At 37.8% G+C, this 12,760-nt stretch overlaps 1 protein-coding gene across 1 annotated transcript; it reads right to left on the bottom strand.

Annotated features, from left to right (window-relative positions):
• Nucleotides 1-4,168: 4,168 nt before the first annotated feature.
• Nucleotides 4,169-8,262, bottom strand: LOC113123887 (UDP-glucuronosyltransferase-like). Its single transcript, XM_026296247.2, has 5 exons — nucleotides 7,402-8,262; nucleotides 6,169-6,300; nucleotides 5,816-5,903; nucleotides 5,503-5,722; nucleotides 4,169-5,096 (listed from the first exon to the last, which is right to left on the bottom strand). The coding sequence occupies exons 1-5, from the start codon at nucleotides 8,260-8,262 to the stop codon at nucleotides 4,814-4,816; spliced, it is 1,584 nt and encodes a 527-aa protein (XP_026152032.1). The 3' UTR covers nucleotides 4,169-4,813.
• Nucleotides 8,263-12,760: the final 4,498 nt, after the last annotated feature.

Genomic DNA, 12,760 nt, shown 5'->3' on the forward strand with positions numbered 1-12,760 from the left:
CAATCGAATGACTTGATGTAATAAATGATAAACAAACTAATTCTGATAAGCTTGTTTGCTGGAGGTGTTTGCAGGGTTACATTGTTTTCAGAGTCTGTGAATTACTGAAATTGGTGTAAATTTAGATCTGCAGCATCAATTCTAAGTTTCCATTTTTCATTTTGAAATCTTCAACAACAAATAAGGATTTACTCTAAAACAACTTACTGGGGATAAACTATAATAATAGCTTGAATATTATTAAACCGAGGGAACAAAAATGATCAACAACAGTTTTACAAGGATGCCTTACGCAGTATATTGTATTGTTACTCTTGACCACTAGATGGCGCAATAGACATTTCCTGTACAAAATACACTTAAATACTTTAAAATAGAAATATAGTTCATACAGACATCTGGTAAAATGTTTATGTATTAGGATTTAAGTGGATGTCCATGAGTTACAGTTGTAACTCATGGACATCTATTTCCTGGTAGCATGATGACAGGTCAGCAAATGTAGTTCAACTGAAGTGTATTGTGAAATTAAAGAGACATTTACCAGTGTTATTGCTGACCATTGAGTCTTAAGACAAACATAATGAATTATGCCTTAATGATGTATGAAAAATTCTTAAAATACTACCAATCAGGGAATTGAGAGTTGGCATGGCGATTTATTGTCCTTCCAGGCATGTAATGCAGTTCAAGTCTTGAGGGTAAATCAGACTTCACATGAAGTCATACAGAGCAATATACAGTACACAGTACCTCACATGGCTTATCTAGCTCATGACTAAGTTGTAATGGAGGGAAATGATTTGAATGGTTTTGAACAGATTTTAAACAGATATTTAACAATTTGGAAACTGGCAATATCTGGAGAAACTTTTAAGTTGAAATACTAAGCACTCCAGAGGGGCTTGGTGTAGTATTCATTTGAGTTTTCACCCTTCTTTCTAACAAATTAAATCACCCTTGTTTTCCTACAGCTTGTAGTATACTCAGACTATAGTAGCTGCAACTTTCGCCGCCTGCCTGCCTGCCTGCCTTGCAAAGGTTGGTGGAAACATAGTGCTCATGTCTTCCTGTTTGTAAGGAAGCGGTATAGCAATGTAAAAATATGTGAGCTATTTCCATTGCACAAACTGCACAGGCTAGCAAGTGGTACTTTGTAATCAATCTTTATTAAACACTACATGATATTGGAAACATCATGTTCCCAATAAGGAATAATGGGAGTGCACTTTTAGACCCCATCCATAATTAAAGCAATAGTTTTGGATTTTTCAAGTTGGTGTTAAAACAATATTGATTTATCTTTATGTATGTGAAAGTAGGTCTAAGTTGTTACTTCTCCTATTCTCCACATTGACCTTTGATGTGGAATGTCACTATGCTGTAAAAAAACCGACAAACTTCTTCAAAGTTCTATGCAAAAACTCATGGGAGAGAGATAGAGATAGAGATAAAGCTTTTTTTGTCTCACCAAGCTTCTACCTTTTCTCTTTGCTGTGCATTCTCCACAAAAATCACTGTGATCTTATCTGTGATCTGAACACTGTGGTGATGTTATCAGTGAAAGCCTGTGTGGTATCTGGTCTGTGTACTACATAACAATTAGAAGGCACAGATTTCAATGACTCGTTGAAAATAAATTTTGCCAAAATGGTAACACAGGGTCTCAAGGTAGAAATGAAGCAGACAACACCCACAACTTCACCTGCTTTTTTCACTGTTATAGTCAAATTGGTGGCATCAGGGAGTAAAAAAGCAGAAACTAAAACAAACTAAAGATAACTTGGTTATGTGATGTGTCTCCACAGCCACAGCTTTGGTCAAAAGCAAACACGCAGCAGCCTTTGTGCTTCAAATAACACACTGACTGAAAGGTCACTTGTTCAAAGTCTTGCAACATTTTGTATTAAACCAACAATGAACCATCCATGATAACAGCCTGTTAGTGCCCTTTGGTATAACCTGAAAACCTGACAGTGACTGACATCACAAAAATCACAACCCTGAAGAAAACTCATAATAATTTGAAACAAATCAACAACACTACAAACTATGGTCATATAAATTATAATGCACTGGAGTACCCTTTAATAACAGTATATAAGTATATAAAGTAGTTTAATCATTAAATGCATTTTAATGTTTTTGCAAAACATTTTAGAAACCTGTGGTCTTTATGAGGCTGCTAATAGGATTTGTTTATAAAATAAAAAACAAATATTTAACATCACAATGATTGAACAGAAAATGAAATCAAAAGATCATTTTCCATCCAAACAGACAAACACAGACGCTAATTAAACTTAAGCATGCTATGATGAATGAAATGAGAAACAGAAGATAGTAAGCAGCTATCTCAAACATCACAATAAGCCTTAAGAAAAAATACATGAATGAAAAAGTGTGGGGTAGTTATTGTGAGTACTTTATAGTGAGTACTATGAAGGAATAACTAATGGAAAATTCCTTCTACAGTCTAAATTACCAAACATTTTAAAATGAATAATATTGCTGAATAATCTGAATAAGAATTTACTGAAATTTTGGACTGTGGAATTTCTAATTGTTTTTTGATTTTTCTTGCTTTTATTTTTTCTTTGTTTGGTGTTTTGGAGTTAGGCAAAGCATGTTAGGTGCATTATGGCTACCTGCTGGACTGGAATGTGGACTGGCCTGAACTACATTCTTCGATCAAATCCTGTTTTTTCCAGAATTGTAAATATTGCTTTATAGACTACATGGCATGAATTCAAAACATGATTTAGTTCCAGCTCCTTTTCCAGTTTCCCTTCAGGTCTTTGTCTCTTCTGTCGATAACTGCTGCTAAATCTTTAACATTTTACAGGTTGTAATTATAAATGCTCAACTTCTTTTGTTGTCTCAAAAGAAGAATATGTCATTAAATTATTTATTGAATATAAAATGCACAGAAACAATCAGTTTAATCAAGCGGAATTTGTGAATCAGCTGAATTTATATGAAATTTAATTAAAATATATTACTTTCTTGTGGATTGTTAATTCAGTCTTTATTTATGCTTCCGTTCATGCCAACTTCACCTCAAAGTGCTATTTTCAGCAAAATAACCTAATGGAGAATCTTCTTTTGCTAGATCAAGTGGATTATTACAGACTTTTTTGCTGCTTAAATGTAATATTACTTTTTCAACCTATCTGCTGCTTTTACATAGAATCACACAGATGAATGAATCCTTCTTCTCACATACAAATCCCTTCATAATCAAGCTCCTTCATACCTTAAAGACCTCATAGTACCATATTATCCCAATAGACCACTTTGCTCTCAGAGTGTAGGTCTACTTGTGGTTCCCAGAGTTCTCAAAAGCAGAATGGGAGGCAGAGCCTTTAGCTATCAAAATCCTCTCCTGTGGAACCAGCTCTCAGCCTGGGTTCAGGAGGCAGACACTCTCTGTACTTTTAAGGCTAGACTTAAAACCTTCCTCTTTGACAAAGCATATAGTTAGGGCTGGCTTCAGGTAACCCTGAACCATCCCTTAGTTATGCTGCTATAGGCCTAGACTGCCCGAGGACCATCGGTGCACTGAGCTCCCCTACCCCCCCCCCTCTCATGTATATTCCACCATTGAATGTTACTAACCTTGTGCTCTCTCTCTCCCCTAGTTTGTGCTCTCTCCCTCCCTCTCTCTCTCTCTCTCTCTGTACCTTCTGCAGGTGTCCCTGGTCCTGGAGCTGTTTATCGCTGATGTGCAGTTACTGGTCCCACCAACCTGCAGTGTCTATTTGTTGTTTATTGTTGCTGTTCTTTTCTCTCTGCTCTATCCACTCACCCCAACCGGTCGAGGCAGATGGCCGCCCAAACTGAGCCCGGTTCTGCTGGAGGTTTTTTTCTTCCGTTAAAGGGAGTTTTTTCCTCTCCACTGTCGCCAAGTGCTTGCTCATAAGGGAATTGTTGGGTTTTTAGTTTTAGTTTTTGTAAAGTGCCTTGAGATGATTTGTATTGTGATTTGGCGCTATACAAATAAAATTGAATTGAATTGAATTGAATTGAATGAATTTTGCAACAATTTTTACTAATTGTGACAACAGCTTGACATATTTCAAAGGGATGCTTGGCAGGCACATCTATTTTAATAAGCAAATGTAAACATTAGAGTTGATTAAATTTCATGCGAATGATGAAAACTGGGGCCAATCAGTAAATCAATTTTATTTTGTTTTCATTTCCATTGTCATTATTATTATTATTTACAATAAGGTAGAGTTGAACATCTTTTACAGCCTAAGTAGGTTTTCCTGTCACATTCTTGATTTTGGAATAAAAGAATTAAAAAAATTCCTAAAAATTCAAAACAATTTTAAAAAATCCACCTATATACATATATAACGAACAACAAATAAACATACAGTATATATGTCTATATTTACACTTATATCCATCTGCACATATACATATGTCAGAGTGTAAAAACAATTTGAAGAAAATGAGCGAGAAAGAAAAAGAAAATTTATTCCCTGAAATGTGGTCAGCTTGACACTAACCAGGCCATTTCAGCAACACTGCAACAGTTAGGCTGTTGTTAGCTACATAAATTACATGTATTAACAACAGGACACTGTGTTAGCCAGGAATTAGATAACAAGTTGATTGTCTAAACCTCAATCATTCATTGCCTGTGTAGTGTTACACATGGCACTTTGACTGAGATGTTACAAACACACACATCACACACTCGTCATGTACATTGGTGTGACTCGCCATTGCAGTGTTTCCACATCCAGTATTCACTTCACTACAGAATTTATAAAACTTAATGAAAGTGGCATCAAAAAGCCTACTCTGACTTTTTCTTTGCAATTCCGTTTCTGTGACACTTGCGGGTGCAGATCAGGCAGCATTTCAGCGTCAAACACAGAACACTTAGGAGAATGATGAAAATAAAGCCGATGACATCCAGGCTGTGGTATTGAAACCAGCTCAAGTCATGCGCAGCTACCCTTAGATGTGCTGCTCCTTTGTGTCGGATGACAAACTCGGTCCAGAAAACAGCCAGGTCCAAGGGCTGGACAGGGCGGTCTAGGTGTATCGAAGACAGCTCTGTCATCTTCTCTTTGTAGCTGGTGAGATATAATATTGTTGTTGAAAAAAATGTCCAACATTAATGGAAGCATGTAATTGGAAAACAATTAACAAACCAAAGGGTTTGATAAATGAGTTCATTTTTATAGACACTGCACACTGGTGTTATCATTCATGCATACAGATTATACCACTGCTCAGGTTGACACTGGGTGGAGGCCAACAAGTATAACAATATGGACCAACACACATAAGACTAAACCAGCCAACACAGCCCCATCAAGCAAAGCAAAGCTGCAAGTTTTGTGGCCTTTGTGTCAGCTGGAACATGGATTTGAGGTGGTTTCTGTTTTTGTAAAAATGTTTTTAATGTTTTTCTTGAATTTTTTCTAAATTGCATATAACTGACTGACCACTCTTGACATAACGTTCCAGTTGTCTTACCTTTTATCATGGATGAGCTTATTTAGTGCAGCCAATATTTTTTCACTTGTCACGTCATAAATACTGAGTCTCTCTGCAACACCACGGGCAACCATGCGATTTACGTTGTCTCCCTGATCTCCAAACAGTGAAAACATCAACATGGGCACAGCATTACAGATGCTCTCGTAGATACCGTGTGTACCTCCATGAGCGATGAAGACTTTAGCCTTGGGATGAGCTGAAGAGCACAGGAAAAGGCCACAGTTACAAATCCCCTCAACTATAAGTCAATGACAGTAGTACCTGTTTTTTCGAGTAAAATCCACCAGACCTAAGAGGTCATTCTGAGGTAACCACTTCATAAGTTTGATGTTTTTGGGAACATCTTCAGGTAGGACTCCAGTGTATCTCCACACAACCTGAAACATAAACAAGACCATCTCATTTTTGATTTGATGTGTGGACTCTTTTAGTATTAATTGACTCTGTCATGTTTACAGCAAGGGAATGGAAGTGTCAAAGTCCTATGGTTCAATCTGATTAGGGTTTTAGCAGTTTTAAAATGTCTGGCTAAATGTTTGCCATGACAAAGCAACTTGTGAAATAATGAATGTTTTAACTGAAGGAAACAACAGCTGTCAAATAAACTGACTAAGTAAATTATTTTGTTTTTATTATCATTACCCTTTGAGGAATTTGCCGAAAGGCATCAAAGAAGTGTTTAGCCCTCTCCATGGGCATGTTGGACACCATGGAGCCCATGGTAAAGACAATAAAGCCATCATCTCCTGAGCCATTCACAAACTCCTCCAGGTCCTGCAGGTATGTTTGAGAAGACACAAAAACTGACATCAAGAAATTTGCATCAAAATTCTTATTTTATAGACCATAAGACAAGACAAGATAAGACAATATAAGATTTGATTTGATTGAGTGGACAGTGGCCTATTTGCCCCATTTTTTAATTTTAAGGTGCAGCCATTATATGACTTTCATCAGTAAATGCTGTCGAGTATGATCACGTAGTCCTTGAGACATAATCCTATTTGTGCCAACAAACTATTTACTTTAGTGGAGTATTTGATACCTGCTAACACAACAGGGCCTCTCATATCCTTTCCTAGATTATGTTGGCCACAGTCCAGAAATCAGCATTTCCAGACTTAGGTCTCACGCAATGAGCCCTTCTAAAGAGTGGACAAACCTGTTTTTTCACAGTGTTATGAGCCACATAGTGGTAAACCATAATAAGTAGCCAAAACAATCTTTATAATCATTTCAGTGTGAGTGTTTTGCTCCTGAAATATTTTGTTTTCTATACTGTCCTTACTATTAAGTAGTTAAGGTCTTTTTCTTTATCTGTTGTCTGACACTTAAAGAGTTTGCAGGCCCAAAAATGTATACTAAGTGTATAATATATTTTGAAAAAACACAGAATACAAAATAACACATGAAAATAAGGGGTTTGACTAAACCTTGTTCTGTTTCCTGAATCTTGTTAGAAGCTTTAATCCAGAGATTAAGTCCTGATTCTTTCCCATTTATGTCAGTGCATGTTTGCTTTATCAAAGATTTGTTCAAAGTAATTAGCAGATATTTGGCTCCTTTTGCTGCTAAATGTTCCACTGTGTTTTTATTTACTTTCTGACTCAGTCGGTCTCTGTTTTTCTGGAAATATAAATAGATGCTTGATGCTGCCCAAACAGGTATAATGAGAGCAGAATCTGCAGCCTCTACAATCAAATCACTCATCTCTGATCAACTGTTCATATCAAACTATTATGTGGTGGAGCTCTTACATAGATATTTAAGGGGTGTGCGTTAGCCTGACTCAACACAAAGCAAATATATGTGAGTTCCCTTAACTGAATCCAGATGTGAAACATGCTTGTTTACATACATTCTTTACATACTCACCGCCGGCAGCGGAGCTTTTTCTGCACAGTTGATGCCTCCAATAAAAACCATGTTTGGCATTAAAGGTTTAGGCCATTCAAAAGTATAGTCATATCTGAGAAGCCAGATAGCACCGTGACTAAGGAGGTCCTTGTAGGTTTTGTTGTCTCCTAAATACCTGCTAACCAGATCATCAAAGTGGACATACATTATTTTGCACAGGTAGCTCTGCATAACATACATGACCATGTTTTTGACTCTCTGTGGAAAGGTCATGATGTCTGTATTACCACTAAAGAATATAGGAACATAGGAGGGAGGAGAAGGGCACTGGTTAGCCTTTACATCCAGCTCACATGGAAGTCCACGCAGGAAATAAACAACAGGAATAAAAAAGATTTCTGCCAAGATGGAGCCGCAGGGAAGGAAGGGGTCTGTAAGCATGAGATCGAAGCCTTCTGCCTTCAGATGGCTCATCAGAGGCTGGTTGTTCAGCAAACTCTCACAACCTTTCACCTGAAGTGAAGTAAAGTTAATCAAACGCTGAACATTGGAAAACAGGTCTCTGAATGCTGGTGGCTTGAGGAAGACTCCATCCTTCAGAGAGTTGAAATTGTCATCCAGATCAGCTTTGGTGTATGTCACTTGGTAGACCTCAGTCCTGTAGCTCTCTGAGCCATTGATCAACAGGCTGATTTCAGGCACCAGCACCAAGACCTCATGTCCTCGGCGGGCGAGTTCCTTCACCAGTATCTTCATGCTAAGCCAGTGGCTCCCATCCACAGGCATAACAACTATCTTCCCCCCATGTACAGGCTCCAGACTGAGGCAACACAGCCAGGCCACCAGTCCCAGTGTAGGAAACCACACCCCGCTGCTCATTGCCTCCTCTCTGTGCTTCAAGTTCGCTTGTTGCAGGAGCTAGAGGCGCCTGCTTTTAAGAAGTGGCTTGTGTGTGTGAGTGTCTGTTTAAATTCTACACAAAGTCCAAATTGCACGTACAGGCGGGCTATTACGTAACCACGGAAGGCAGAGTGAGCGGAGATTCCCGGTGGATTTTGTGGTGAAGGCTTGCATTCTTTTTTTTCTCCATGTAAACATTCTCTTCTGTGGCGTGGTCATTTTGTCTTGACTTACTGGCTTTCCTTAGGGTATTAATTTAAACTTTACACATTTAACACCGATATACCATTAACAGCTTTCACCTTGTATACATAAAATGTTTATCCAACAATAAAAAAAAAAAAAACAGTAAAACAGACAAACAGAAAAAAAAGGTTTAGTGTCTTTTGTTACACCAACAATTACATTTTTCTTTATTACTTTCATGTATTATATTAATTTCTTGTTAAATTGTAAATCATAATTTGCATTTATTACTGTCTGTATTATTATTTATTTTCTTAAGGAGTGGAGTCTTAACAGTCGGTGAGCCTTACAAGTCATGGTGGCAAGCATATTTTCAGCTTATGGAACCTAGTGATTTGTAGTGAGTTCTCTGTTTACCTTGGCTGCTATTACAGACTCATGTCTCTTACAGACACATGCATGCTTAAAGGGCCATTACACGCAACCTCTTACCTCTTTTTCTTTTTTTTCTCACTCTCTCACGCACACACGTACACCTACAGCCACTGGAAAGAGCCTGGTGGCGTGCAAAGCCAGCTGAAATAGGAAACCAACACCCTCCTCTCTGGAGGGAGGTGATAACATCAGGCCAACAATGTAATATGTGGAATTTCACCCTTGGTTACAATATGCTTTATCTTAGGAAGCTTCTTTTCAGAGCAGCTATTGAACTGGTTGTGATTATTAATAAAGTAATAGTTTATTTGTATTAATTGCATGAAGTGAGAGCGATAATTACCCAGAGTAATGACTGTGGTATACCAGATTTATTTTAATTTCTCCATAGTTACAAAATAACTCTGGAATACAATGAAGGCAAAGTCCATGCTATTACTATCAGGGGTTAAAATGGAATTTATAAGGAGGGGGAAGCCTTGTCCACACAGACTGGAGGAAAGGAGGTGGGGGTTGGTGTGGTTTGTACAGATCATACTGTGAACAGACAACACACTATTTTTTTTCAGTAGAAAGTTAGTTCAGTGAGAGCTCTGAACATTGTGTTCTTTGGATGTTGGCTGGCTGAATAACTGGAAAAGAAGTGTTCATGCTGAATTTATAAATGTCATTGTTCTTTTAAAATCCTGTACCACAAACTAAACTCCACTCACCTCCTAGGTGGCCAGAAAACACAAGGGAGAACTGAGGACCTTTTAATTTAATTCGATTCATAAATGAATATTTAATTATTTATTTAGAGAAACTGGATGAGCCAACATTTTGAAATAATTTAAGGGGAAAGAGAACTTCAAGCTGGTAAAGCACAGTGAAGTTCCAAAAGATATTTTATAAATTATTTTCCTTTGACTTTATGATTCATAAAACACTGAAATCCCTGTTTATGTGTGAAGACAGACATATCATTGCATGGATGCAACAACAATAGACTTTTTCACAGTTACCGTTTTTGTATTTTATTTACTTCTGCAAGTTTCATGCTTGCAGAATGTGACTGCTGAAATATTATTACATTTAAGCAGCAAAACATCCTGTAATAATCCTCTTGATATAGAAAAAAAGTGATTCTCTTACTGAAAACAGCACTATGAGGTGAGAAGTTGACATGAATGGGACCTTGAAATTTAGACAGTAGCTGAATCAACAATCAACAAAGTAAGGTATATTTTGAAATAAAATTTCTCAAATTTTACTTAAATTCAGCTGATTCACAGCTGTGATTAATTAAATGTTAAATGTTTTCTTGTGCATCACATATACAATAAATATTTTTAAATTACACTTACTCTTTTGAGACAATAAGTTGTGAATTTAAAGGTGCAGCATGTAAAAGGTGAAAGATTTGGTGGCATCTAGTGGTGAGACTGAAAAATGCAATTCTTTCCAGGCATGCTAAAGGGTATGGTGGCTGGCACCTTTAAAACTAAATACAATTCCCCGTCTAAAGCCAGTGTTTGGTTTGTCCATATGGGGCTGTTGTAGAAACATGGCAGTACAGGACTTGTAACCTGAAAGTCACAGGTTCGAGTCTTAGGTCTGGCAGGAATTGTCGGTGGGCAGAGTGAACAGCCAGTGCCTTGTCCACCCTCAATGCCACGACTGAGGTGAGACCCCCGAGCAAGGCACCAGACCCCCAACTGCTCCCCAGGCACCGCAGCATTGGCTGCCCACTGCTCCGAGTGTGTGTGCACGGTGTGTTTGTGTGTTCACTGCTGTGTGTGTGCACTTGGGTGGAAATGGAATTTCCCCATTGTGGGACTAATAAGGGAATTAAGTTTAAGTTTAAGTTTATTACACAGGTATCTGTGTGAAATGAAATCCTCTCCCCATACATATTTAAAAAAGGCTCATTCTAAGATTAAGAAAATGCAACAGTTTGTATTTTGACGTTTTTATGAATAATAATTTCGATTTCTGCCAATAGATCACTCTAAGTATTACACATTGAACTTTAAAATCACTGTTTATATAATTATTTGCCTATTCCACATATGATAGCCTTGAGTTCAGACTTAAGTCATGTTGAAAGCTATGAGAAAATTTTACTCCTACTTATTCAGACTGCTGATGCAAAAGAAACATAGCTCAACAGCAGCAGCTACTGTAGTGGAGGTGAACTAGTATTGTAATCGTAGGAGGTTCTAATTTCTCTACCCTTCCTCTTGGTGTGTCGGTCAGAACACAGGAGAGAATCAGGCGGGCAGCTTCAATCAACGGGGTTTATTGAACACTCAAGATGCATTAAAGGGTGGAGGTGTGTGTGTGTGTGTGTGGGAGTGTGTGGTTCTACAATAAATCAGAAATAAAGAAACAATCAGCATAACAATACTCATCTTCTGTAAGCCCTGCCAGCTACAGTCACATTACTGCTATGCCCATTTGTCTGACAACAGTCACAACCCAAAACACAGGCATACAATTACTTTGTATTGGTTTCTGCACACATACATGTGGAAATTGTGAAGACTGCTGCTTAGATCTGAGGTGAATGACTGTAAATGTGGGTGAAGTGTTAATAAGTCCGCAAATGTCATGATGCGCTGTTCTATTATAACAAGGAAGGCCTGCAATATGAAACATGTGCGCTTTTCTTTTTTTCTATTTTACATAGACTTGTGGGATAAGAACTTTACATTGGTAATTGGGGATTTGTCACCCTGGTGTCATTAGGCTTTGCTTCCTTTACACAGGGGGGTTGGTGTATCTCAAAGACACACTGTCAAGAAAGTGAAACAACTCTCATTATGAATGACATGAACATGCTCATAAAAGCCAAGAAACCACCAAGAAAATGACACCCCGATGAAATATGCCATTTGGCGGAAAGGCGGATACTGCATGTTGTCAGTTTAAAGGCGAGCTGCTTCCTGTCAGTTACTGCCTGCTGTACAACCAAATAAAATTTCAGTATGTAGCACAAACTGATTTAAGGGATTTAGTCTATTTCTACTTCTACTCTGTTTTTATTGTATTCAAACTGTATTTCATTTTATGACAGATGTGTTTTCATTCACAATAAAAAGTTGCATGCTCAAGCAAAGAGCATATGACTTTTTTGGAGGTATACAAAAATAAAACAATAATAAAAAAACGAAACTAGTTTTGATGTTGTGACATAACAAAAAAGTAATTGTACTTTTTGACCAGGTGGTGGTGCCAAAGCCATAAAAACATTCCAAAGCAGATATTTTTTGGGGCTTACTGTATCTTTCATCAGTACTGGGGACATCTCTCTGTGCAGGACTGTATGAATACACCTCATCATTTTTACCACTGTCGATCACAAACAGGGTTGTAACAGGGGAACACTTCATATAAACGGACAAATATTTCAAAGTCTCTTTGTTTTACATCAGATTTCCAAGTTATTTCTGTTTTATTAGTGTCCAGATAATATGAGGAGTAGAACTACAGAATAGAGTCTGACCTGCTCTGTTATTTAGGTTTATTAGCCAGTAGACACCCATGTGTGTACTAATCATACATAATATCATCATGTAATGGTATCACTTTAATCCCTACAGCTTTATTTAAGCACTGCTGGCTGAGATCCAGTTCATACAAAAGGTTAATGGCAGCCTGATGTCAGCCAGGTCACGATGGTGCATGTTACTCCACAGCAACTAGCGTGATTGTGTACTTACTGTGCTCTCTCCCTTTCTTTTCTTCCTGCTTCTATGCAAACGTCAGTTTAAATGTGGACGGCAAACAGTCTAGAGAAAGAGAAAGAGAAAATACCTAGTGAGCAGCAGCTGTGAGGATGAAAATGTCTTGTTGATGTCAGAGGTCAGAGGAG

Source organism: Mastacembelus armatus, chromosome 21, assembly GCF_900324485.2.
Source record: "Mastacembelus armatus chromosome 21, fMasArm1.2, whole genome shotgun sequence".
Taxonomy (NCBI): Eukaryota; Metazoa; Chordata; class Actinopteri; order Synbranchiformes; family Mastacembelidae; genus Mastacembelus; species Mastacembelus armatus.

What these genes read in the sequence shown, in the direction of transcription:
- LOC113123887 (XM_026296247.2), bottom strand. Translation starts at nt 8,262, where the DNA reads ATGAGCAGCGGGGTGTGGTTTCCTACACTGGGACTGGTGGCCTGGCTG. An exon ending in TTCGGCAAATTCCTCAAAGG is followed by an intron (nt 5,904 to 6,168) that starts GTAATGATAATA and finishes TTTATGTTTCAG; the next exon opens with GTTGTGTGGAGATACACTGG. An exon ending in ACCTCAGAATGACCTCTTAG is followed by an intron (nt 5,723 to 5,815) that starts GTCTGGTGGATT and finishes TGTGCTCTTCAG; the next exon opens with CTCATCCCAAGGCTAAAGTC.